Below are 27,982 nucleotides of genomic sequence, written 5' to 3' on the forward strand. Positions count from 1 at the left end.
GAGTGATATTAAAGCCTCAAGTTGACTTGGGAGGAAGCCCTATTGAAAATAATGGGAATTTCTTCTGAAATGAGCCCTGGTAGTGCATTGGTTAAATGGGAGCAATTAGCTTACAGTTGTAAACCGCTTAGAGACTGCTTAGTGTGGTATGAAGCAGTATATAAATGAAGCCACTATTGCTGTTGCTATTGCTAGTACTGTAGCCACAATGTTGTGAGTTTGAACTTGCAGGGCTCCAAGTTTACTCAGCCTTCCATCTTTTCATAGGATGAGAAAGTAAGTACCCAGCTTGTTGGGGGCAATTGGCCGATATATTGTAAACCCCTTAGGGAGTGCTAGTTCACTAGGATGCGGTATAGAAATGTAAAGTGTTAAAGTGATACCACTACAGTCATGTCTAAGACTGTATTGCTGTTAATATCACAATGGCAGTGTTCCTCTCATGGATTGTGATGCTGATGTGTAGACCTGGTTCCTGATCTTGTAGTCTTTCTGTCCATATGTCTTTCTGTCCAGCTAAAGACAGAGAAGGAGGAAATATAAGGCTTAAAAGATATCTTTTTAATGAAACTGTATGTGCTTGGCCGCCTCCAACCAGAATCCTCTGCTCTAACGCTGTTGTAGCTTTGCTCTCCCTGAGTCCTATTGTATGTGCATCTCCCCTTGTCATAACACTACCTCTGAAACGCTCACACTGCTTAGTCCCTTCTGGAGAACGTTTAGAGGGTGGAATTTTAAAACGTTAAAAAGCTTGTTTAAGCAATGTCAACTGCCTGACTAATTTCACAAAAGGATGAAAGTGCTCAAGGAGGAAGTAAAGGAGAAGGATACGTTCTTATGTATTTTGCCCCTTAAATGAAGAATGGTCTTAATTTTTTTCCTGATCATCCCTCTTTTTTCCTACTTGCCCTCTTTCAAAAAAGGGAGGGAGGACCCATCACGTTGCCTTCAAAACAAAGAGTCAGCCTGGAATTTAATCCTTAAAAATGGGTTTTTCTTTTTTTTTTTTAAAGGATTTTTTTAAAAAAGTAGTTGCCAATATACAGTCTGGAAACTAAGGAGCCGCAGAAAAGAGATCCTAATCACAACAGATCATTATGTGAAAGAATAAATCATTTTTTTAAAAAAATTAAGTGTCTTAAATATAATAAAAATGAATAATTAAGAATCAAAGAAGAGCCCACCATCCTGACAGTTTAATGATGCCACAAAAGACCGAAAAAATCTGGATTTTTACCTCATTTTAAAATAAAAGAAGTTAAGGCAATTTCAAAACTCATTGAGCTGTTTGTTTTGTTTATATTCTCTCATCTGTCCGGATAGCCAGCCATCTCTCTCTCTCTATCTATGGAAATTTGTTGTTTGCTGTTGTGTACCTTCAAGTGAACCTATCATGGGGTTTTGTTGGCGTGATTTGTTCAGAAGAAGTTTGTCATTGCATCCTGAGGCTGAGAGAGTGTGACTTGCCCAAGGTCACCCAGTGAGTTTCATGTCCATGATGGGAATCAAACTTTATGGATACACACACACACACACACACACACACACACACACACACACTGAAAAGACAATAGAAGGGGATGCATCTACAGAGGACTTGGCTTTCAGGAATCAAATTCAAGTATTCATCAGGATATTCAGCCCCTGACAAGCCCTATTGTATCTCAAGCCACTATCAATATGGAGTTTCATCTGTGCTTGCTCCAAAGGAGCATTCAGATTGCTCTCCAACATAAATTTTATGTTTTAGGCAGAACATGCCAAGTGCACAGTTGCCACATTAAATTCTTGAAAAGACCCCTAGTGCCCCAACATTGTTTCTTTCATGATGGCTTCTATGTCAGTGGTGGTGGTGTATCCTTTCCAGGTTTCAGCTTGAATTTTAAAGAAGCAATCACAGTCTGCATCCAAACTGCAGACATAATCCAGATTAACACCAACTGTCATGATTCAATGCTAGGAATTGTAGTTTGTTGTGGTACCAGAGCTCTCTGGAGGAAAAGGTTAAATGTCTCACAAAACTACAGTTCCCATAACACTGAGCCATGGAAATGGAAGTGGTGTCAGCCTGGATTATTTCTGCAATGTGGATGAACCCTCAGTGCCAAACCTTTATGGTAGTGATTGGGTTCATCCCTTCAGATAATTCTTTTAAGATTCAAACTAGACCCCAGAGCAGAGTCACAGGGCTACTGACATGGAAATCACCAGCTTCAACCTCTTGTTGTTGTTCTTATTGGTCTGTGCCTTCAGTTTGTTTCCAACCTATGGCAACTCTAAGGCAAATTTATCATGGGGTTTTCTGGGCAAGATTTGTTCAGAGTGGGGTTGCCATTGTCTTCCTCTGAAGCCAAGAGAATGTGATTTGCCCAAGGTCACCCAACGGGTTTCCATGGCTGAGTGGTGATTCGAACTCTGGTTTCCCAGTCCTTGTCCAGCACTCAAACCAACAGACTGGCTCTGCCATTGCTACTGTGAAGGTGACAAGGCCAGCCTAAGACTTTTTGGTGAGAATTACCATCTAAACGCCATGGGATTTCCTTCTTTGCAGATTAGTATAACACTGTGCTTCTTCTTCCTTGGTTTTCTATTGTTTGATTTGTTTGGTTTGAGTAATTCCTCTTTTCTCTTGCCCAGATGGTTTTAATTGGTGGCACAATGATCCACTAGGCAGCACATGATAACAGCATCTTGAACCAGCTAACAAGTGGCAAGGCTATACAGTTGGACCTCTATATCCACTGATTCAACCATCCATGCCTTGAAAATATTCCATTATATATATACATATACATATACATATACATATACATATACATATATATATATATATATATATATATATTCCAAAAAGCAAGCCTTGATTTTGCCATTTTATGTAAGGGACACCATTTTATTATGCCATTGTATCCTTGAGCAAGCAGGGATCACCAGCATTGAGGCCATGCTATTGAGGACGCAGCTGCGCTGGGCAGGACACATTTCTAAGATGAAGGACCATCACCTCCACAAAATAGTATTCTATGGTGAACTCACCATGGGTCAGCATAAGAGGGGCGCCCCAAAGAAAAGATACGACTCCCTGAAACAACATCTCAGGCTTGGCCAAATTGATCACCAACAATGGTCTGCCCTGGCCTCGCATCGGGAGGCATGGAGACACACTATCCACAATGCTGCAGCCTTTTTTGAAAATTCAGGCCAAATGAGCCTCGAAGAGAAACGACAACGCAGAAAGAACCACAACCCGGAAACATCACCAAAGGAGACTTTCCGCTGTGCTTTCTGCAACCGGACCTGTTTGTCCTGGATTGGCCTTTTTAGTTACCAATGCGCTTGTACAAAGCGCGGGATGAATCCTTCCTGAATCTTCGTTCGCGAAGCAAACCCAGAGAGAGAGAGTATTTAATGGGACTTGAGAATCCAGATTTTGCTATCCACCAAGGGCCTACTGTAGTCTCCTGATTTTCGCTTGGCTTCCCCCTCCAATGTTCAGGGACAGGTGGAGTGTTAGCTAGGAGAGGATCTTGGAAGATTTCGCCCTGAGATCCTCACCTGGCTTCCCTCTACACCCTTCAGTTGTTGCATATGAAACAGGTAGAAGAGAGGCAGGAGATTATTCTGGAAGGCTATAGCCTCCTAATCTTTGCAATCTTAACATCCTCTGCTCATGGCACATGGGGTTGGATGAAGGGAGCACCTCCATCTTACAAGACCCCTTTCAAAACTGCATCATCTGGCAGCAGGCATAAAACTGATTAAATTATTTATCCTCACTTGTGAGAACAAATGATTTAGCACACCACGTCCCTATTAAAACCAATGTGACGCTGGAGGAGAGTTCTACAACTACAATCGGTGGCCAAAATGACCAACAAATCAAGCCTGAACTGAAAGTATGAGGCTATCATACTCTGAAAATATGGGACGAGACTCATTACAGAAGACAGTAATGCTTGGTAAAGTGGGTGGCTATAGGAAAATAGGAAGACTCCATCACAGGTGGATCAACCACAGCTTTGGATCTAGAGGACCTAAATAGGACTGTTGATGACAGTATGTCTCTCATACATAAGGGCCATTAAAAGTCAAAGCTGACTTGATGGCAATTACCAGTAACAAATCCATTACAAGCAATCCATATATGTGTGTATGTGTGTGTCACAAATGTTTTCAGAAGTATATTACAATTATTCGGGGAGTGTTTTTCCCCTTAGATTGCCAACAGTGTTTATGTACGTTAATAATAAACGAACAATATAGTGATCTCTACATAGTGATCTCTAGAAGACATACTAAGTCTCAGTTTTTGTCTTTAATTTAAAGTAGTAATTATAGGGCAGTTTAACAACATCGGCTTTGGTTTTTATTGTAACACAGTGTGTTAAACAACAACATCCTCATCCTTTCTCCTTCTCCTCCTTGGTCTGTATTTTGCTTGCCAGTGAAATTTTGATAGTACAACGAAAACTTTTTGACTGTACTAAAGCACATTGGGGGGGGGGGGGGGATGAAGATATAATGGGCTACATTTTAATTGTTAGTCCCAACTAGATTAAGAACCATTAAATCAATGAAAGTGCTGACTCAACAAATTTCCACTGTTATAATTGTTCAACTCTGTTTGGAGCTAACACTTGGATTTAGCCCATTAAAATCCGGTTTTGTGATAAAAACATCAAACAATAACTAAATAAAAAGCAATGGAAGTTCAGTTTATGCACTAACTCTCTTTAAGAAAAACCTAATTGCAAAGCATTCTTTCCCAGAATGTAACACTGTGAGGAAGAACACTTTGCAATTAGATTTTATTTAAAGAGGTCTATACTTCTGTTTTAATTCTCTGTATTATTCAAAAGCTATACAAATAGTAAGGTCTATTAATTAGATAAGGCATAGGCATATTAATTGTTAGTATTCCCTGGTGCAGTTAATTTATGCAGGACTTTCATTTGTTCATAGCTTTTTGGAAGGCTCATAGAATAATATCTCAGTCTTTGAAATATACTGTTATATGCAGGCTGCATGGATCTAACCATTGTCATATCATAACTATGTAATATAATACTGAAGTCTTGGCTTAAAAGCTAGTTTCTTCCTCAACTACAAGAAAAATGTGCCAAAAAGACAGGAAAAATTCAGTATTCAACCAGCTGTATTTTGCTGCCATCTGGTGGCTCTTCCAAATTATTGCACAATAGAGAGCTTTTGTGCCTTCAAGTCCTTTCCAACTTATGGCAATCCTAAAATGAACCTACCATGGGGGTTTCGTTGCAACATTTGTACAGAGGAGGTTTGCCATTGCCTTCCCCTGAAGCTGAGAGAGTGTGACTTGCTCAAGGTCTCCCAGTGGGTTTCCATGGCCAAGTGCGGATTCAAAACCTGATCTCCAGAGTCATAGTCCAACACTCAAACCATCATACCAATCTGACCCCACAACGTACAGTAAATAAGACAAAATGTACCTCTCTGTGTAGCACATTAATAAAAATGGATAGCATTTACAAGACATTTTAAAGTGTTGCCTTCGAGTCAGATCTGATGTTTAATATTGACACGTTATCTCTCTTCCTTCGTTGTCCTTGTTCCTTCTCTGATGCTGCTACCAGTCTTGATTTGATTTCTGTTTGATGAACCGTAGTGATAAATAGTATAAAACCAAGAAGCCTGTGGTCATCCCAATCAAGATGAGGTAAATTGCATAGAGGGGATAGGAATCTAAACCCATGGTTTGGAGCACCTGTAAACACAAATATTACACAATAGCTTGTGAAAAGGGGAGGCTCACATACAATGAAAGGAATTCTACTCAGTTATTTATACATGAACTTTAAGTGATACATTAAATTTCTAAATGTACATACAAATAAAACGTTTGATGATAAAAGCATGCTTTTTTATGTTACAGCAAGGTCCATCTTAGTAGAGGCAGGGATGCAAAAGAGGATAAATGTTTCATTTAAGTTCATAACTTTTTACTTTGTAAAAGAGCAGCCCTTTTAAATCTCTTGGCCTAATTGATTAATCAACTTTCTAAATATCACAGCCTTATGTTTAAAATTTCCTTGGTGCACAGTTCTGCAAAGAAACGAACTTGTTTTTCCTTCTGGGTTTTGCTTTCTTTCCCTTCACGTCCGCAGTTTGTGGAAGCTATCTATAAGTTTCAGAGAAGAGGCTCTTCGGTTATGATTGACAGACATAACAAGAACTGTGACACTTCTCTTGACGAGTGCATCATTTGGGAGGTGGTGCAACACAATGTCTAAACACTGTTTTCCAGCAAATTCACTGCTGAGGTGTGGTGAAGGGAATTACTGTTCACAAAACAAAGCCAGAAAAAGGGGGGGGGGGGAGAGTTTGTGTTTCCTCTTTTGACAGGCATGGTTATAGTGAAGCACACACAAGCAGAGATAATGGAGGTAGGTGGAGGGGAGGGTAAACCATCTGCAGCTTGGCTGACCAGGATGAAAACTATGCCTCCCTCCTCCTTCCATGGCCCTCTCACCAACCAAGATTCAAGAACAATATGTAGAGAATGTTGGCTGTGAGAATAGACCTTGCTGGGGATTAAGGGCCTGAACAGACAGGCCAAAATAAAGCTGCTTTGGGTCACTTTGGAGGTATGCTGTTTAAATTAGACATGTATCTTAAGAGGTCAGAGGCTGTGCTCCAGTCTTTAGGACTGGAGTGTGTCTTTGGCACAGCCTCCGACCTCTTAGGATGAATGCATAATTTAAACAGCATACCCCCAAAGTGACCTGAAGCAGCTTTATTTTGTCTGTCTGTTCGGGCCCCAAGCTTGGAAATGGCTTCATCCCACCCTGCAGGCTCCGGCTGCTACTGCACAGGCTTAGCATTGACATCTTATTCTTCCATTCCCTCTCTCCTTCCCCTAACAGGCCCAGAAGGTAGGAAAGGAAAGGAAAGGAAAGGAGAAATGGCCTTGTGTTGTGTGGTGATTGCATCAACGGCTTGAACCTAGGGCTAGGGAGCACAGCAGAACCTCACTTCCAAACAGCCTCAAGAAGGTAAAGGGAGTCCCTTTACTCTCTGGGGCTCCTTGGAAGCCTCCCTCTCTTCACATCATTTGGGAAATAAGAATTTTAAAAAGCTCTTAACTTGGTACTGATACTGAGGTTAGAAAAACTGCAATAATTAATGTGTTGAGTTTGCATAATCAGAATGCAAACTAATAATATACATGATTATAATAATTGGCATAATATGCAAATTATATGCCCAGATATGAGGGACTGGAATGTGGCAACCCTATGTAGGCATATCTTTTGTTGGTTATTGCAGAGGCTGGTATTCTCTTTCTCCCTTTCCAAAAACCAAAGCCTCCTCCCTCACTGTTTGTGCCCATATTCAGATACAGACCATGGACAGCATCCACTGAGATCTGCTAGGGACTTCTTGAGGTTTCTGCAGATGATTTAATCACTCTGCACCTTGCTGTGAGAACATAGCCAGACACTACTCTGACCCCTTCCATGCTCTTGACTAGCTACTGAATAGTCATGGAAAGAAAACTATAGTGCTAATTGTTGAATCCCAGTAGGTTGAGATGAGACTTAGTGCTGTTCTACCTTAAAAACTTTTACCCTACACATTATTGTATCTCAGCCCAAGAACGATTTATCAAGGATCCCCATAAAAAACAAAATTACAGACCACTACAGCTGCCCCTGCATTTTATAATGGAATGCACAAATTACACAAACAGTGAAGCTTAGGGGTAAGTAATAGTCTGCCTAGGCCTCCACTCCAGTGAGTTTTCTTATCCACTTCCTTTCTGTGGCACCTACTCCATCTTGAACATGTTCAATCTCCACTTCCAGAGCAAAGTATTATTTTACTCTGGAGAGGTGCACCAGCTGCCTTCCAGCTATCTGAATGCTGCAACATCCCAAAGCTGGTTGACTCCTAAATGTCTTTGGCCTGAGGGGTACTCAGACCTAAGCATTGTGCAGCTCTGCTGCAGCAGAGGCAATGAAGGGGAGAAGAATCAGTTGAGATGTTTTCTGTGTTTGCCAACATGCAGTTGGTAAGAATGTTTGGGTCAGTGATTTGTACATTATATGCACACTACAGCCTGGGCAAAATTTTGTTGGTCCATTACTTTAGCAATTGAACTCTTCCCCCATTCACACAGGAAGGGGATGGTGACAGCAGTTGTGGCTAAGTGCCTCCAGAAACTAAATCTGGGACTTTCTGGTCAAATCAGTGTGGATATGCTCACTGTGAGCCATCTATTTCTCAATGCATGGCTTTTAGGGGAGCAACATGTTGAAGCTAAGGTGCTCTGGAAAAGGTAGCTTAGAAAATTGCCTGTATCATTGGCAAATGCGTCTTTCACTTGTGACCATAGCCTTTTTCAACTTGCTCCCATCTCTAAAGCCAACTTTGCTTTACCACCAATATAATTATGTTGGTGGAGAAAAGAGGATTCCAGCCTCTCCAGGTTTTCCCATCAACAGGCAGAGAAGGGTGGAAAAGACTGCAGTCAAAATACAGAGAGAAGAAAAAACATTGGTAGTCTTTCTCCATCCTTTCAGTTTATTTTCTTTGCTAACAATTTCCCCGAAGAATTCAGAGAAAAGAAGTGGAGCAGGACAAAAATAACTGCGAAAATGAAGGAGTAGAAAAGCAAGAGATAATAGATCATGGTGCTTTGTAGTTCTTCCTTGACAGTTTGCATGACTTTCTAACCTGTCTAGTTTTTTCTGAATGTGGGTGATGATGCCTTATGTCACACAAAAAAACTCCATACAAGACGTGAGAAAGTGACATATGATCTGTTATAAGCTACCTTGAGAACCTCATATTGAAGACATATATTATTTTAATTTGGAAATAAAACAGGAGCCCAAGGTTTATGCTCTTAGCTCACCAAACAAGAATCTCCTCATCCCCATGTAAAGCAGATCTCAGAGAGATTAATTGTAATGCAACCAATATATATGTATGCATGTGTATATGTATGTGCGCGCAAACACACACAGTGCCTCAGTTTTCACAAGTGGCATATCTTCAGTTATGGTCAGTTTTGTCTATGATTGTTTATATAATGTGTGGCCTGACTGCATATTGATAGACTGCAAGTACCATTATACCTAACCAGCATAGCCAATAGTGAGAAATGTTAAGAATTGTAGTTCAATCACATCGAATTCCTGATTAATATGAAAATAAACAAGGCAAACCTCTTATCAGAAACCTGCTTGAGATGCTTGGGGTTCAGCATTATGACTATTGACAGTTTGTCCTTAGGGCTATCATAGTTTTTGTGTACTCAGGCCAGTATAGGTCTGAGACTGGTACTATATTTGTGCCCATTGGCTACAATTGTTCCTTTCTTTCCTGAAAACTCACCAAGGATGGACAGCCAATGGTTCAGGGACTGGCACCAGTCCATGGACCACCACTTTGAGTAGCACTGTCCTAGGACTTCATAGTCAGACTCCTCAGTCTTAAACAGGGGACTCTCAATATCCACAAGCTTGCCATCTGCGGATTAAGCAACCGTGGATGGCTTTCAATGGGAGTGCATGCACTCAGCAGCACATATGTCACACCCGCCATTGAGGGCAATGAGACTTGACGTCCCACATTTTTCCTTATCTGTAGGGAGGCTCAGAACGGATCCCCCATAAACTGTAATCTTATGTTAGTGATCTACATAGAACAAATAACAGTACACATCCTATGTATATTTATTTGGAAGGAAGTTCTACAGGTTTAACTTCCTGTGCTATATAAGTGGGAACATTGAAGCAAAACTTGCATTAGTGTCAAAAGTTTGCAGTAAGACTGATTCTCTTTCATTAATTCAGAGTTATATCTGACAAATTATATTAATTGAAATAATACAGTGTAATAAATATATCTAGAATTAATGTGACTTACAAGTGTTTCAGGAACTGGATAGGTTAAATTCCCAGAAGTGAATCCTCTAAACTGAATTTGCATTAAACCTTCAAAACTCCATCTGACAAAACTTACTTTAGATAGCCACGATGGAACTGGAAAAGAGATAGAAATAACTTAGTACAATACAAATTACTAAAATGGGTCAGGAGTATCTAAAACGAGTCATCCAAAACTGGAAAGCTACAATTTCAGTGCGGGGAAGGGAAAACACTTTTCATCAGGAATTATTAGCTTTTCAACACAATTTATAGCAGTGATATAGTTTATGTGATAAGTTAAGAACATTAAAATAGGATAGGGAAGAGATGGTGAAAATGTACATGTCCAGAATTCTGCCCTTCAGCTCCCATCACACTCCACTATTGGCTATGCAGATGGAACTTGCAGATCAACAAAATTTGGAGGTCTATGTATACCTCACCTCTGAGAGAAGGGCTACAACAGCAAGACAGTCCCCTCTGAGAATCCAATGAAAGCTATGGAACCAATAGGGTTTATCAGCTTTTTATCCCAAGTTCACAGACTCCCTGAAGATAATTCATAGACCTTCAAGGCATTGCTGTTTTCTGGGAGAGGAGCTCAATTTAACCTCTGGTTGATGAAGGGCCAGATGTAAACCCTTGACCAAACATGTCATTCAAGCCAGGCATTCCACACTGCACTTCATAACCAGATAGAAACCAGGAGCATTAGGCTTCTCCCCTTCCACACATTGTGTACAGAGGATGCTCAATACATGTTCATTCTTGTGACAGAGTAGCAAATGGCAACCCATCAAATACCACCCACTCAGATCAAGGTGCATAGTACCCAAAGCCAAAGTTATTTGGGCACAGAGTTATATACCAGAGACTAAAAATCCCTTCTCTCAGTAAAATCCCTCTTCAGCTTCCAGCACTAAAAACAGAATAACTAACAATTTGCTGCCCTTTCATGACACTCAAAATCTGCTGCCTGAGGTAGCTGACTCATTCTGCCTAATAGTCTTTTGCTTGTATTTCCGATATCTTCAACTCACCTGTCCATAGGTTTTCCAAGCTTATCAAAAAACCTCCACTCAGGAAGAATGTTGTGTATAACATGTTGCCAATGAATGCTGAAATCTGCAATGTTGGCACCAGGGCAGAGATCCACATGGCCATTACCCGGGCACAATATGTCAAAAACATAAGGAGCAGCAAGTTCAGAAAGAAACATTCCGGATCAGGCCTGAGATTTGCCAGCCAGTAGATGGGAATCCCATAAACTATGACAAGGAAGAACTGCTCAGGAAGTTCTCCTAATATCTGTTTGAGAAAAGCAACATCATTAACATTTAAAATAATACCTTAGCAAGATCAATGCAACACTTGCAAAAGTTGCTCTTCCAGACTAGCACACTGGCAGGGGATTCTGACAACAATAGTCCAAAAAATAACTTTTCCAAGCTCTGGAGCCCATTCAAGACTGGACTTTATTTCTCTAGGTTTTTATTGCAACAACATGGAGAGTCTATCAAAACAGTGTATATACATGGTTTTTAAACTGTTCTAAATGTCTTAGCCTATTTTAATTTGTTCAGTTGCTTAATATGCCTTTAGCCTGTTTACATTATTCTATTTTAAATTCTAAACTTTTTGAAATGTTAACATTGTCCTGACTTTAACAGTGCAATAGTGTCATGATCAGGACTAAGCAGTGACCAGGAATACAGAACAGCTACCTAGATCTATTCCTCTGTAACTGTTTTGTGACATCAGTGCCATGATACTCCCCCCACCCCGCCCCGCCCCCTGCTGCTGCATCAGGTTGGGGGGGGGAGTTGGGACAAGATAGGGTTGCCATAAGTCAGGACCTCCAAACCGGGACAAATGTAGGACTACATTTTCAAATGTAGGACACATTTTTTTAAAAATGGAGGACACATGAAAAATTTGATAATTTTTTTAAAATGTTAATATAAATGCATGTTTCTTTGGCTGCTCAAAATGGAGGACATTTTGGCATTATTCCTAGACAGATGGCAGAAATGTACTTCTCTTTCTGGCCAAATACCCCCCCGCCCCATTCTACAACTACAAATCCCACTCCCAAGCAGGCACAGGATTTGAAAGACCACAGGCTCCCCCTTTTGCCACTGCAAACTACAAGTCCCACTCCCAAGCCTTCTTAGCAATTCCCCCCTTCCTCCTTTTCCTTGCCTCCTCCAACCCCCCCCCCAAACCCCTCACCCCCTCTTTTTCCCAGGTATGTCTCAACTTAGGGGGGATTTATGGGTCAGATCCCTTGCAAAGTCTTTTTCCTTTTCTAATGGGGACAAAGCCTTGAGAAGCCCTGGACCCCTGAGAAGAAGAGGAGGGGGGCTTAGAGAGAGGGGGGTAAATAAGAGGACTAGAGGCAGGGTTGCCATAAGTCAGAAAGGAGTTGGGCACACAACAACAACAATAACAACAGCAACAGCAGAGGAGGAAGGGGGAGGAGGAGAAAAAAGGGGAAGGAGAAAGAAGAAAAGGAGGAGAAAGAAGAAGAATAGGCACAAAGAGAAAAAGAAGATGAGGAGGGGGAAGAAAGGAAGAAAAAGGAGAGGAAGAAGAGTAGGGGAAGAGGAGGAGAAGAAAAAAACGGAATAACAAGAAGAACAGAAGGAGGGGAAAGAGAAAGAGAAAGAGAGGAAGAACAAAAAGCAACTTGCCTGCAAAGCCCCCTCCGCTTCGACATTGGAGCATGCCCAAATAAGGAAGCAGAGGGCTGGCTCCTTGAGAGGGCTGGCCAATAGGGGCAGGGCAGAGCAGCAGACCCTGCCCCCTGCTAGCTCCAACCGCTGCTGCTGCTCCAGACATGCTGCTCAGCACTGTATGAAAGGGAGGCAGCAGCCCTAGGAGCCCTGAGTCGGGCAGCCACCCGGGAATGGGGGGAGGGTGGGGCGGGACCGGGCACGCCCCCAGGAGGCGGGAAAGTCCCGCCCACTGCCGTGAAATGGCAAGCCTAAAGAGAAATTACTTAGTGAAGTTAACTAAGTAGCTCATACAGAATTCCAGCCAATCATCATCATCATCATCATCATCATCATCATCATCATCAGAGTGTGGTGGAGTCTCCCTCCTTGGAAGTCTTTAAACAGAGGCTGGATAGCCATCTGTCAAGTATGCTTTGATTGAGATTTCCTGCATGGTAGGGGGTTGGACTGGATGGCCCTTCTGGTCTCTTCCAACTCTATGATTCTATGATTCTATCATCATCATCTGGTAATTCACTGCAACAAAGCAACAGTATATTACTAGACTCCACCTTTCTCCTACCTAGGATCAAACATTGATCAGAACGGACACTGCAGTAAAAAAACAACAACAGAAGACTGGGATTGGCAAGGGCAGCAATGACAGCACTAGACAGATCCTAAAGAGGCTTGCCGCTGAACATAAAGAAAAGTTGATAGCATATCATTTCAAGAGCTTTGCCCAGTGTTTGTTTGCCTTTTCCTTAGTATTTGTTACTGCTGCAGAAACGATAGAGGTCTTCAATGAGAGCAATTGCTTTTTAGGCCTCGTGTGAAAAATAATGACCATGGAGAACCTAAATAAATACAGCCTAGACAATGAAGAAATTAAAATTGTTAAAGATTTCTCACACCTTGGATTAAACATTGATCAGAATGGAGACTGCAGGCAAAAGATAAGAAGACTAGGAATAGGAAGGGCAGTGATAAAAGAACTAGACAAGTTCTTAGAGCAAAGATGTACAACTGAGCACTAAAGTTAGAATCATCCAAGCCCCTGCATTCCCCATTGCCATATACAGATGTGAGAGCTGCACAGAGAAGAAAGCAGTTAAAGAGAAAATCAACTTATTTGAGATGTGGTGCTGGAGAAGAGTGCTGAGAATACCAAGGACAGCCAAAAATACAAACAAATGGGCCCTAGAACTGATCAAGCCTGAACTCTCCCTGGAAGACAAGATGATTAAACTGAGGCTGTTGTACTTTGACCACGAGAAGACAGGACTCTTGAGAAAAGACAATAATGCTGGGAGAGGTAGAGTAGTAGAAAGAGAGGAAGACCGCATGTCAGATGGCTAGATTCAGTTAGGGAGGCCTTGGGCCTGAATCAAAGGTCTTGGAAATGTCTCATCCACAGAGAGACCATGAGTCGAGGTCAACTTGAGAACCTCTAACAACAACAACCCTACAATTAATTATAGCTACAATGTTAAAATAACAAGCTTTCCTCTAGCAGGGAAGTCAGTGCTCTTCAAGCTGTGAGCCATGGCTCCCCATGTCTCTGTTGTACTTTCCAGTTTTCTGTATTTCAGAGGAAAACAGCAGGTCTTACCAGAACTGAAACCAATTACCTTGGCAGAGACATAGGAACTGACAGAATACAACCCATCTTCAAAATCTTGATAAAGCACTGCTCTTTCAGAGTGACCTACAATAGAAAGTGTTTCTTGTTAGAATGGACCCACTGTGTTGTTTTTTTATACTGTTGTCTACCAAAATTTTCTTTTTAACTCCTATTGTGATTGCACTGGTAACACTGAAACTTACATTTTGTGATACTGTCAAGAACCACAATGTAAGGAATCAAGGCTCCTATCATAAACAGAAGAGCTGACAAGTCCTGAATAGACAGCTTGCTATTTCCATGGTTGTAATAAAGAAACCCGATTAGTAAAGACATGAGAAGAGTTTCAAATCCACGGATTAGTAATGCTGAGAGATCTCGAAAATCGTTGGAGATCTGACGACTACAAAAAACAAACAAAAAACCAAATTGATTATAAACTTTGAAAAAATAAAACCAAAATGCCTTGAATTTTAGAATACATAATTATTGAGATCAGGAATCCCACTCAAAATACCATGAGACCCAGGCATTTGATTCACTCCTTTCTCCTATTATGAAACTGAACATAAAAACATCATTGAAAGTATATCTGTAGGTCCCATTACTTTCTAAACTTAGCTGATCTCAGTGATGGCCTTCTGATGAGTAGCACTTTGCCTACAAAACACCCCCCTCCCCCAAGAAGACCTGCCATTTTGCACTGAACCTGATATGTGTTGGGCATCAGATGAAGATGTATTAATTTGCCCAACTCTTCCAACCTATCCTGTTAGCTAGTTTGATAGCAAGGCATAGAAGCTTACTAATTCTAGAAAGAAAGAAAGAAAACACACCATACCGCCATCTTAAAAGAACTTTCTGTTGCAGACCCAGTAAAGTACTATGTTAATAATAGGGTGATTTCAAGTTCTCCCATTCATTGCTGTTGTTGATGTTGTTGTGTGCCTACAACCTCTGTAGTTGTAACTCATGGTGATCAACAACAACAACAACAACAAAACCTGCTCCCCAACAGCAGAAAAGAGTCTATTGATAGGGAACAGATGAACAGGGATGCAACAGCAGCTGCCAATTTCTGGCAAAAACAAATGAGCTGTACTGCAAAAGCTCATGCTTCTTCAGACCAGTCTAGAAAAATCCATTAAAAAAAACCCTCAATACAGGTATTTGTACATGCACACTACTCTCAATGTACACATTTTGTGCAATATTTTTTCCAAATGTCTGCATCTTTTCCCACTTGTCCCAACTCTTTTATATTTTTGCAAGCTATTTTCCATATAATAATGTTTTTCTGTTCTTCAAAATGCATTTGTTGTTAATTGCTGTCATGTCAACTTCAGTCCTGTAAATGAGAGAAGAGCCATTGTGGTGTAGTTGTTTGAGCATTGTGTTATGATTCTAGACAACAACATCAACAACAACAATGAATAGGAGAACTTCAAATCACCCTGTTATCAGCAGCCCTGTTCAGGTCTTGCCAGCTTACAGATGTGTGGCTTCCTTGATCGAGTCTTTCCACCTGCAGCGCAATCTTCCTCTTTACCTGTTGTCTTGTAGCTCACCAAGCTTGACTGTCCATAATGCAACAGTCTCGATTCAGTCATCTTGGCTTCTTGGCATCCTAATTAGATTTCCATCCACTGCCCACCTCAGTTATTATTTGGCTCTTACCTTGGAGAGGCATCAGACCAATACTTCAAACAGTACCTTAGTAAAATAGTGAACTGTTGTAACCATCCTGGCAACTGATCATCTGTAGAGGTGTTGATAGTAATCACCTCTTCCAAGGTGAATGGCGAGCTGTCAGAAATTGAAGAAAAAAAGAAAACAGGAATGTTTCAAGACTTGTGCAAAAGTTCATTGTCAGAGAAAACCTTTTATGCTATTTTTTTTTAACCTGGGTTCAGAAACAGGTGTCACGCTCTCCCTTCGGCTGCTTCTCCACAACGAATCGTCAAAATGTTTGATGTTTTCATGGAACATGGCAGCAAGCAAGCTAACTCTTCGCTTACTTTCCATTTCTCTTTCCTCAGTATGCCTGTCAATGCTTGTCAAATCAACTGTAAAAGAGTACCCAACAAAAAGTCATACAATCCACATATCACCACTGCATTTGTGCATAGTTTTACCTCTACATTTACAATTATCCTTTTTAGACTATAGGAAACCAAGACTATTCCCCAAAGCTCCACTCTAACATTTTTCTAATTGCCTAAAAACTGTTTCTCAAAATTGCCTCCTCTGTAGTTGGAATAGTACATCTATAGTCTTCTTCTTCATTTATTGAAATAAACTCTACCTTAGCTACCACCAGAAGAAACAAATAGTAAAGCTTTCCTTAGCTTAAAGTGTGCAAAATAGCCAACTTCTCCCTTATCGTCAAATGTTCCCCTGTGCAGGTAAGTTCACCTCAATTCATGGAAGTGTGTCAGAAAGAAGAGGCTATTTTTCTACACATGGGAATGGGGTGTTGTTGTTGTTGTTGTTTAAAAGGTAGGGGATGCCAAAAATATATTTAAAAGAAACACTCTTTTCAACAGATGAATTGATAGAGAGCAGCTGTTAGGGGAATAATACATTTTGATTTGATTATTTTATTTAGAAATCTGAGGGTCAGTATATATAATGATTTGACTGTTAGGCTAAGACTCTAGGAGGCCAAGGTACCAGATGCACTGCAGAAATAATCCAGTTTGAGACAACTTTAACTGCCCTGGCTCAATGCTAGGGAATTCCAGGAGCTGTAGTTTTGTAAAACATTTAGCTTCTGAGAAATAAGCTCAAAGAAAAGGTATTCTCTTAACAACACTAAGTATACGAACCATAGAAATCTGCAGGATTGCTGTATGTCGGGCAGGGATAACCCACTTGTGTGAAATATTTGACCATATCCTGGGCAGCACCAGAATAGACTGTGACTCCAGATGTCATCAACAGCACCAAATCAAAAAGCTGGAAGATATCTGATCGTGGCTGGTGAACCGACAGAAGGACTAATCTGTTTCCTCTGGCCAATCTGGACAATGTTATTATTAGGTTGTGAGCAGTGAAGCTGTCCAGTCCTGAGGTAGGATCACTGAATATCAGAATTCCTTCCAAAAACAAAAGCAAATTAAAAATTGCACAGTCTGTTCCTGTATCAAATAAAGCTAGTCGATTTCCCCGTTCATCTTATGATAAGTATAGCATGTTTTTAGTAGAGGAACTCTTTAAGTTATGGAAGATGTCTATTTGTCACAGGACATGCTTGTCCTCACCTATGTATGCTTTTGTTGTGATTGATTCTTGAAAGATAAACTTGGGCTTAATTTGCAACTCATCACTGAGACACATATCTCTGAGAAGATCCCATTATGGAAGGAAAAACAGGTTGGAAGGAAAAACAGGTTATCACATGGAATATGCAGGGCAATTCTTCGGAGATAATAGTAATCCAGATTTTGAGAAGAAGACAGACCTGTCCAAACATTTTCTTCACATGTTGAACAGAAGTATGATAGGAAAACAGGCAACCCTTCTTCATGTATACAGCATGAATGTCTTTAGGCAGGCAGATATAGGGTTAAAGACGAAGGCCTCTGTGATCAGGGGTTCAGATCATGTCAAAAAATCTCAAAATTACCTGAAGGTATTATGCTACTGAGGCCAAAGAGCAATTAGCATCTCTCGTCTATGCAAGTCCAGAGTTTAGACAGATAATTTTTAACTTTCCCATAGCTCAGCTCAGTTTGGGCTGGCTTCAGCATGCTTTTATATTCATTCTACTACTTGCACCACAGCTCAGTTTGGGATGACTTCTACATATTAATTCTTCTGGAAACTGATTTTCCAAGCTCTGACCAAATCAATCAAGTTATTCTGATGCATCAGGATGAAAATCTCCCAAGCACCTGCCCCTATACCTGGCAGCCAATATTTGATAACAAATTAAATATAGTGGGTGCTTGATTTCCGCTGGGGTTTGATTCCAGAACCCCCAAGGATACGAAAATCCATGGATGCTGAAGCCCCATTAAATACAATGGCATAGTTAAATGGTGTCCCTTATATAAAATGCTAAAGGCCAGAGTGAAAACTGGAGAGGGCTCTTGTACCTTTAATGGTTGAGTAGAAGAGGGAATTTCTGCACGGGTTGCATGACAAGAAACACCTGCTGAAAATCCTTCTATACAATCATTAAAGCGGCAGGAGTCAGCATGCTGTACTGGTTTGAGCATTGGGCTATGACTCTGGAGACCAGGGTTTGAATCTCTGCTTGGCCATGGAAACCCACTGAGTGACCTTGGGCAAGTCGCACACGCTTAGCCTTAGAGGAAGGCAAGAGCAACCACCACCCCTCTGAACAAATATTGCCAAACAAACAAAAAAACATGATAGGTTCACCTTAGGTTCACCATCAGTCAGAAATGACATGAAGACACACAACAGGAAACATCACCCTAATTTTCAGTTGGCAACCATAGTCCTTCAGACTTCCAGTAGCACTTTAACCTTTAAGAACAATCCATCTGCACATACCTTCTGACTTGTGATGCCTTTACAGATACCTAAAGGCCCACACCGTGGGAAACAGCTGTGGCAGGGAGGTCATATTTCACCTCCAATGTGGGCTACAACACATGCTTGGTGTGTGTGACTGGAACTAATACCACATAACTTCCAGTTTTATTTTTTCAGCAGCAAAATGGATTTAAAAGCTTTCTTAGGGAGGTGAGAGTGAGGATCAAATTGACTCCAACTAGTAATATTTGGGACATCTTTCAGCCACTTGGGGCCATCTTTTCACCACAAAATATTTTTGAAATGTTGGTAGCTTTGGAGTGGTCCTGAAGAATTTGGGGGCTATAGAAACTAGTTGAGAGGCTACATGTGGCCTCCAGACTACCTTTTCTCCAGCTGCACACAACAAACCTTTGGGGGCACTTATCCATCACATTATTAAAGTCGTCTGAGAGGAAGATGGGGATTATGTTCATGAACTCCATCTGCAAGGCAGTGTCCTCACCAGTCATCTACCATGCATCATCATATTAATTTATAAAGTAAACTCAATTGAAAATGAATGAACCATGTATTTCCATAACAAGCAGAACATATGTGATACCCCAAATCAAGATGCTTTTAATGCTTAAGTTTGTTTTAATATCACACCTAATGTGATGTTTTAATATTATATCATTTATTCATTATGTTTATATCATATCTGTACTTTTTTGTGATGACCTATATCCATGTGTAGTGTGTGTGTGTGTGTGTGTGTGAGAGAGAGAGAGAGAGAGAGAGAGAGAGAGAGAGAGATTTGTTTGCTTGTTTTCTTTATCCATTTATATCCTGCTTTCCTACCAACAGTGGGCCTTAAGGTAGCTAACAACATATCTAAAGCAATACGGATTAAAAACTATACAAAAATATTGATAAAAATATAAATATGAAGTTTTCTAAAAAGCAGTTAAACAATTTGGCAGATTAAAACACTAAACATTAAAAAACATTAAGATTCACTAAAAGATTATACCAGGACGAGAGTGAACATCACAACAATGAAGCCATCAGTATATATTTAGACTCCCCACATGAATCTATTTTCTGTATAGCAACCTCCCTCTTTATTCTTACCAGGATTCCACAGTAACTGGACTCCAATGCTTACTCTCCTCCTCTCTCCCCCAGAAGCACCACGGATATATTCGTTCCCTACTCTTGTATTTGCACATTGCCGCAACCTTAGTTCTGCTATAACATCTTCGACCTGAAGAATTTATGAGACAAGCCAGTATTATCATTCGTTGCATTAAATCAAATATCACATGTAATATACATATATTAGTGGGTAGAACTAAATTACGTTTTCCACAAATAGTTCTGTACAAAGGAAAGTTCCAGGCTGGTGACTAAGATCAGGTAGACTCTAAAGCAGTGCTTTTCAGACTGTCTGATGTGGGGGGCTGGCGGTTATTTTTCACCCTGTGTGCCAGTGGCAGCATTAGAGGAGTGAGGGGATATGGATCACACCAGGTGACACCTCAGATGGAGGTGTCACCTGGTGGGGCAGTATACCCAAAGGGACGGCTGTGATTACTGCACAAGCAAGAAAAACATCTTTCCCACTTGTAGTCCCTTCCTGCTCTACGATTCTATGATTTTTCTCCATCACATCCCAGATTTCTAAGAAAACTTGGAAAAGTTACTTTTTGGTTATGGATACCAGAATTCCTCAGCTAGCATGTCCCCATGGTGGCTGAGGAATTCTAGGAGTTACAGTCTTAAAAAGTAACATTTCCATTTTCTGCTCAAGCCTACATAGACAGTTGCCATTTACATTTTTTATCCCCCCAAAAGCTGTTTTATAAAAATGCCTGTCATTCGTTTTCCTTTGCATTTCCTTCAAGAATCAGATAAACACTTACATGACAAGATGCCAGTTCATATTTTTCTATCAAAGAGCACAGAACAAGTAAAATAGCAAGCCATATGAAAACAGGACATATTAGGCAAAACATGCTTCATTATTGATAAAAAGGACAAATAATCACATTCAGATGATGAGATTTTCTTTATCCAACAACTCACACAGTCTCTTAGCTAATGTTATTAAATACATTCTTGACAACTTAATTTTCATTCTAATTACCCTTTTTTCTTTTTCTGAATCTGAAATCTTTGCAAGACGCAGTTTTGCAATAAACATTAATGTTTCCCTGACTGTCAGGTTGGGTAGCAGTCTGTCATCTTCCCGTACATGGGCTGTACATTTCTTCACCAGTTGGCGAGTGGTCGGTTTTCCATTTATTAAAATTTCACCAGATGTAATTTTGCCTCCATGGTCTCTACATGTTATCAGATCAAATAAAGATGTTTTTCCACAAGCTGGGAATAAAAGAGATTAAAAATCATGCGTGAGAAAGCTTGGAATATTACTTTTTAAAAACTAGTTACTTTACTTTACTTATCACCCAGTGTTACTGCAGGACACTACCCTTTTCTGTTATTGCATTTAAGGAAGGTAGTTTACTATTATTTGTTACCAATTTGTTTCCCCATGTGGCCAATTCAGATACTGCACTTTGGAAGTTATGACAAAAATGCAGAAGACATAGCAAAGCAATCCTTCCCAACTACATCACAAGTCAGCCAGCCATCTGCAAAACCCCTCTGAAGAAACAGGGCAAGAAAACTCTATGACAGGTTATGTTATATCTTATATTGATGCTGGTCTTTGACCGTAATAAAAGAATTTCAGTTCTATGATAGGTTTGCCTTAGGGTCGCCATAAATGAGAAATGACTTGAAGGCACACAACATACACACACATTCCTTATTTCTCAAGGGATGATGGAGGTAGGACTACGGCACAGACTGAGGTGACATGGAGCAAGTTTGTTTTTTGCTCCTCCAGAGAATAGTACCTGGAACAATGGATGCAAGCTACAGGAAAAGAGATTCCACCTCATCATTAGGAGGAACTTCCTGACAGTAAGGGCTGTTCGACAGTGGAACACACTCCTTCCTCGGAGTGTAGTGGAGTCTCCTTCCCTGGAGGTCTTTAAGCAGAGGCTGGATGGCCATCTGTCGGGGATGCTTTGCATGGCAGGGGGTTGGACTGGATGGCCCTTGTGGTCTCTTCCAACTCTATGAGTTTATGATTCTGTGACTTTACAATTCTATGACATAGTAGTAGGTATAATCCTTACCAGAGCTCTCTATGAGGGCTAGCATCTGCCCACTCTTGACTTTGAAGTTCAGGTTTTGTATGGCTACTCTGTGGGATTCGTTGTCTGTGGCACATGTCCATGGCATTTCCAGCTCCGCTAGTTTTTCAAACCAGGGAATCTGTGGGGCCACATTAACCTAGCAAAAAATAAAGGAGAAATGTTTGTCTAAAGTTTGTCTGAAAGAGGACAATCCAGTGTATTTTTAAACAGGTCAAGAGCCATGGTGGTCTAGTTGATAGTCCTTACAACCTGTGACACCTACATTCAAATTCTACCCCAGTTTCTTCCCAAGTGAAGTGTCCAACAATTTCATGGGGTTCATCACAGTAATCTTCAATATCTCATACAGAGGAGACCCTTCCCTAAATACTTAAATTTCAATTTTTAAATGATTTAGAAATGGTGTCTGGCATCCTGTGAAACTATTTGTTTTTTACCAAGACTTGTACGGTCTTATAACTGCTTAGTATTCACATTCACGATCATGGCATTATTACTATGATCACAAATGGCTCTGAAACCTATCTTAAAAGCCAGTCAGCTATCCCATGAGATGGAGTTCTGTTGGTGAGCAGGACATTGCAGGATGATGTGATCAGCCCCCTCATTGGCAAGAGGGGATTGGTTTCATCATCCTGCAATACCCTGTATCACTGAACTCCATCACTTGGGATGAGTGACTGAATTTTAAGGTGGGTTTCAAGGGTTGGATCAAGGAACTGAAGCACCATGGCTCCAGTGCAGGATCTCTGACAATTATTATATTTTAAATGAAAATGTAATCAATCTCCCCATAGTGGATATGACCAGGTGACCTGTGGACCTGCTCCATTTGCTGTCTTAGGAGTTTATCACATGGACATTTAAGTTGACTGAACCCTAATGGGATGCAGCTGGGATGCGGGATGCAGGCAGGAATTATCACATTTAATTCGCATTTAATTTCACCGGCCAAGTACAGCCGGCTGCATCCCGGGTCCCAGGCATGCTCAGCAAGCTGCTTTTCAAAGCCAGGAGCTTTCCAACTTTGAAAAGCAGTGCCTGGGACCTGGGATGCAGCTGGACTGTACTCGGCCACAGAAATTAAATGTGAATTAAGTGCAATCATTCCCGCCTGCATCCTGGCTGCATCCCATTAGGGTGCAGTTGGGTTATAAAGTCTGTGTGATAAACTCCTTAGTCCAATCTGCACTGCAGAAATAATGCAGTTTGACACTGCTTTAACTGCCATGGCTCAATGCTAGGGAATCTTGGAATTTATAGTTTGTTGTGGCACCAGAGCGCTCTGACAGAGAAGACTAAATAGCTCACAAAACCTCACAACCCAGAATTTCATAGCATTGAGTCATGACTGTTGAAGTGGTGTCAAAATGCATAATTTCTTCTGCAGTGTAGATTAGACCTCTTAGGGTCATAGAATTCATAGTCATAGAGTGGGAATGGGGGTCATGGGCCATTGAATCCAATTCCCTGAGTGCAAAATCTCCAGCAAAACCACCCCTAGCAGGTAGCAGTCCACCCTTTTTTTAAAGACCATGTCCTTTGCTGCTCTTCTTTCTTCTCATGAGTCTTTCTCTTTAAATAAGATGTAGACTGAACAGCCCTTCAAAAATTCCTTTAGTTAGAGAACTGTCCTCTTTAAAGTAGGACATATGGCCATCCCAGACTAGAATTAAATAAGAAGGCGTGTGAAGATTGTTTTATCATGTTGTGCTTCTTATTGCTATTATGTTGTTATGTTTCCTATCTCTATCAGGCTTTTGACAACCTACCAAAAGGTTGTGTGGAGGACTCTAGCACTGGAGTAATTCCCTGACATGTTAATCTCTAGCGGTGATGGTACATAGGAAAGCGATTCAGGAAAATGAGGAGCATCCATGACAGGAGGCACACGCAGATTCTGAAGGCTATATGTAACCTGCAGGCTGCAGATTATCTTCTGATGGTGTAGGATTGCAGCCTTAAATCCAAAACACACTGCAAAAATAATCCATTTTGAGACCACTTCAACTTCTCTGGCTCAATACTAGGGAATTCTGGGAACTGTGGTTTTGTGAGACATTTAGCCTTCTCTGTTGGAGAGCTCTGCTGCCGCAATAAACTACCATTCCCAGGATTCCCTAGCACTGAATCAGGGCAGTTAAAGCAGTCTGAAACTGGTTAATTTCTGCAGTGTGATTTGGACCCAAGTCACATTTGTGGCAACATGTAGAGCTTATAAAAGGCACTTTTTAAAATTGCAACTCCCAGAATTCCCTAGCCAGCATGTCTGCTGCTGTGCTAAACTCTAGTGTATGTAATCCTTGCTATAAATTGATGAAAAAGCCTAGGAACAATACACAAGGTGTGTGCCACTTGCTACCATTGAGTTTTATATTCTGAATCTAAGGCTGAGTTATGTTACAGTATGACAAGTACATTTGCTACGAAACAGGTTAAACTATATATAAGGGTTAAACTATATGCCATGGATACAATGTCATTGGACCCTGAGAGCATACAGTATTAATGTTCCAGAGAAAATGTTCTAGTAAAGTTTCCTGAACAATCAGACTTACAAAAAAAAAGCCTGTATTTACCTCCTAATGGCAAGTCACAAAACAAACTGAATTTGCCATCTAGGGGACATGAAGTGTGAAAAGCTTGTGCTATGACAAGCAAATATCTTTCAGCTCTGAAGGAATTCCCATTTCTAACTATATGTTACCTGCATAATTTAGTCTGACCCATAGTCTCACATCTTCATGTGTATATCTCTCCCTTGTACCTCCAGATCTTTCTTCCGACACCTATATACTTGCTTGCCATTCCTATTCCCTCCCCATTCTTCAATCCTTTCCTCCTAACCCAGAACTATTTATATTGTGAAAGATTTGCAGACCATTAGCTGTCACTTCAGGGATGTCCTTATAACTTTTGAGAATGGCTTCAGCATTTCAAGCATTTTTTTTAAAACAAGCATTCCAACTTAAGTCTTTGATAGAACAAGATGAATATAAACAAATGTCACCCTTTACCTGGTAGCTGAGGTCTCTGACTTCTAGAACATTTGATTTCCCATTGTATGTAAAATACAGGCTGTTGTCCTCTGCGCAAAAAAATACTGTCTTGGAGATGCCTCTTTGCCTATAGAAATCATTATAAGATTGTCACTTGCTTGACATTTTGGTTTAAGGTTAATTTTAAAAGCAAAAGGAAGGTGAGGAAGTGCTAATCCATATGTGAGCTGTTTCAGACATTGGCTGGCACACTGTTGGCATTTTTTGGTCATTCTGAAGGTTGGTACTCTCTTCCCTCTGCACCCAAAGGCCTCCCCTCACTGTTACAGTGTGATAACCCATACCCACCACCACCACCCCTTGTTGGGGAAGAGCAGAGGGGAGGACTATGTGTTACCTTTAAGATCAGAAGTGGGAGTGTAGCTGGGGGAAGAGGGCAAAATAAAGCCATTGATTTCGCAAATAAAAATTTTGTATCTCCGTCCACCTATGAAATTCTCCTCCAGCCATCAAATTTCTAGCATTGCAGTAACTTAAAACTTCAAGTCACTTCAAACTTCATTTGGCTGTTCAGCTTAGGCCTCCAAAGAAAGTGGGCAGGCAAAGTCACAAAAGGAATGCCAACACAACAAATGTAAAAGTTTTAGGTGTGTTATTTGTCAGATTATGTTACACTGAGTAGTTGTGTATGTGTATGTAAGGATGTTGTGTATAGGTTGTGTGCTTTTTTTTTAATGTTTGTAATGTTCCAACCTTGTACGTATGGTGGCACAGGAGTCCTGGTGGCACAGTGGTTAAATGCCTGTACTGCAGCCACTCAAAACCACAAGGTTGTGAGTTCAAGACCAGCAAAAGGGCTCAAGCTTGACTCAGGCTTGCATCCTTCCGAGGTTGGTAAAATGAGTACCCAGATTTTGGGGGGCAAATTAGCTTACATTGTAAACCGCTTAGACACTGCTTAGGCGGTATGAAACGATAAATGAAGCTTGTTTGTATGTGCTTTTATATCATGGTTTTTGTACATAAAGAGATCTTGTAGCACCTTTGAGACTTAGGAGTTTATCATACTGGCCCTAAAACAGGCCCAGTGTGTTCTAAATGTGTGCGCACATGCACACACACAGTTAGAACACACTGAGTCCGTTTTAGGGCCAGTATGATAAACTCCTAACTGAAAGAAAGAAATTGGCAGCATGAGCTTTCGCAGACTACAATCTGTTTCCAATGCATCTGAGGAAGTAGACTGAAGTCTACAAAAGCTTATGCTGCCAATTTCTTTTTTTTCAGTTAGTCTCAAAGGTGCTCCAAGATCTCTCTACATACTGATTCTACAGACTAACACGGCTATCTCTTTGAATGGATTTTTGTGTGTGCGTTTGAACAAAAATACTGGGGGTGGAATAAAAGTTTTAGGTGCGTAGAATTTACAATGTCACCTCTACAATGCTAGAAAGAAAATGTTATGGTGGGAGGGGGAGAAGAATTCTTATTGGAGAAAACAATGTACTGTATTCATTTTCCTTTCCCAACTCCCAGTTTTCTGTTTCCAGAAGTAGCATATAGTCAGCATTATCAGCAGAAATGAATTTCTCTAATTCCTTTTAAAACTTTCCCAATTGGTGGCCATTACAACCTCTTGTTACCAGATTTTCATTTAATCATATTACTGTTCACTTATTTCATGATCATGTTGAATCAACATGCAAAGAAGAAAATGAGCCAAAATCCTTTTTTGTCAGTCACCATCTTAGACCCCATCAGCATGTATAGGGACTTATGATTGTTTTGTTCCAGTGTGCATCAGGTCACACTTAACATACATTGAACTACATTACCATTTCAATGTACATTTTCCAAATCTGAAGAAATCCTTTTAGAAGTTTCTGGTATAATTTAAATTTAATAAATAAATTGGTAGTGTCACAACTTGGTCACTTCACATTCCCCCTTCTAACTCCTAATTGTTGTTTTTTTCTGTTGTGTGCCTTCAAGTACACAATACGTTTCAAACTTACTGCAACTCTAAGGCAAGATTTCTTCAGAGGGGTTTGGTCTTTGCCTTCTTTGGAGGCTGAGAGTGTGAGACTTGCCCAAGGTCACCCAGTGGTTTCCATGGCCGAAACCTGGTTTCCACAGCTGCAGTCCAATTTTCAATCCACTACAGCATGATGGCTTCCCTAATTGTTTATCAGCAATTTTTAAAAAAACACTGGTTCCAATACAGCCTCTTAGAGAACTCCCCTTTTGACATTCCTCCATTGTGAGAACTTATTTATGTAGACTCTTCCTATTTTTTAACCAGTCCCAGGACTGCAAAATTACCCCAGGATTGTTCGGTGATGGTCTTCATTTTCCAAAAATTGAAAAAGTAAGGAAACAGTGGTTGGAATCCTTTTTGGCTAGTCCCAGTTGCTGAAGGGTGAGTTAAGACATAGGTTGACCCAGTAGGTATTCAATGGCCTGTTACAGACAGGCCAAAATAAAGCTGCTTCGAGTCACTTTGGAGGTATGGTATTTCAATGATGCATGAATCCTAAGAGTCCAAAAGCCACACCAAAGCTGCACTCCAGTCCTTAGGACCAGAGCGTGGCTTTGGTGCTGCGTTTGGACTCTTAGGATGCATGCATCATTGAAATACCATACCTCCAAAGTGACTCGAAGCAGCTTTATTTTGGCCTGTCTGTAACAGGCCAAAGTGTTTATTCTGTTTAGGACTAAAAATAGAATTCATGCCAATCTTTGTTGAATTGCTTATGTCCACATGCTTGCTGATGCTTGTAAACATCTCCAAAATCTACTGAGATAGGACTGAAGTAAAGATAGGTGAGAGGATTTAGTTTCCATTCATTTTTGTCATAATGAAATTCAGATATGGGAGAAAGTGATGGAACATATTTTTCCATCCCTCTACTTTGCTTCAGTTCTTGAAACTTCATACCCCAGGAGTATACCTTTTTCTTTCCCAATTTTCCCCCGTCTGATCATCTCCCATGCCTGATCTGATATATAGAAT

The 27,982-nt window shown here is 40.6% G+C and overlaps 1 protein-coding gene across 1 annotated transcript; it reads right to left on the minus strand.

Moving 5' to 3' along the window:
• Positions 1-5,602: 5,602 nt before the first annotated feature.
• On the minus strand, positions 5,603-27,905 carry ABCG8 (ATP binding cassette subfamily G member 8). Its single transcript, XM_042467065.1, has 13 exons — positions 27,703-27,905; positions 24,988-25,096; positions 21,950-22,106; positions 20,890-21,125; positions 19,875-20,007; positions 17,081-17,350; positions 16,133-16,318; positions 15,966-16,011; positions 14,456-14,655; positions 14,260-14,336; positions 10,952-11,219; positions 9,910-10,025; positions 5,603-5,740 (listed from the first exon to the last, which is right to left on the minus strand). The coding sequence occupies exons 1-13, from the start codon at positions 27,903-27,905 to the stop codon at positions 5,603-5,605; spliced, it is 2,139 nt and encodes a 712-aa protein (XP_042322999.1).
• Positions 27,906-27,982: the final 77 nt, after the last annotated feature.

Source organism: Sceloporus undulatus, chromosome 1 (assembly GCF_019175285.1).
Source record: "Sceloporus undulatus isolate JIND9_A2432 ecotype Alabama chromosome 1, SceUnd_v1.1, whole genome shotgun sequence".
Taxonomy (NCBI): domain Eukaryota; kingdom Metazoa; phylum Chordata; class Lepidosauria; order Squamata; family Phrynosomatidae; genus Sceloporus; species Sceloporus undulatus.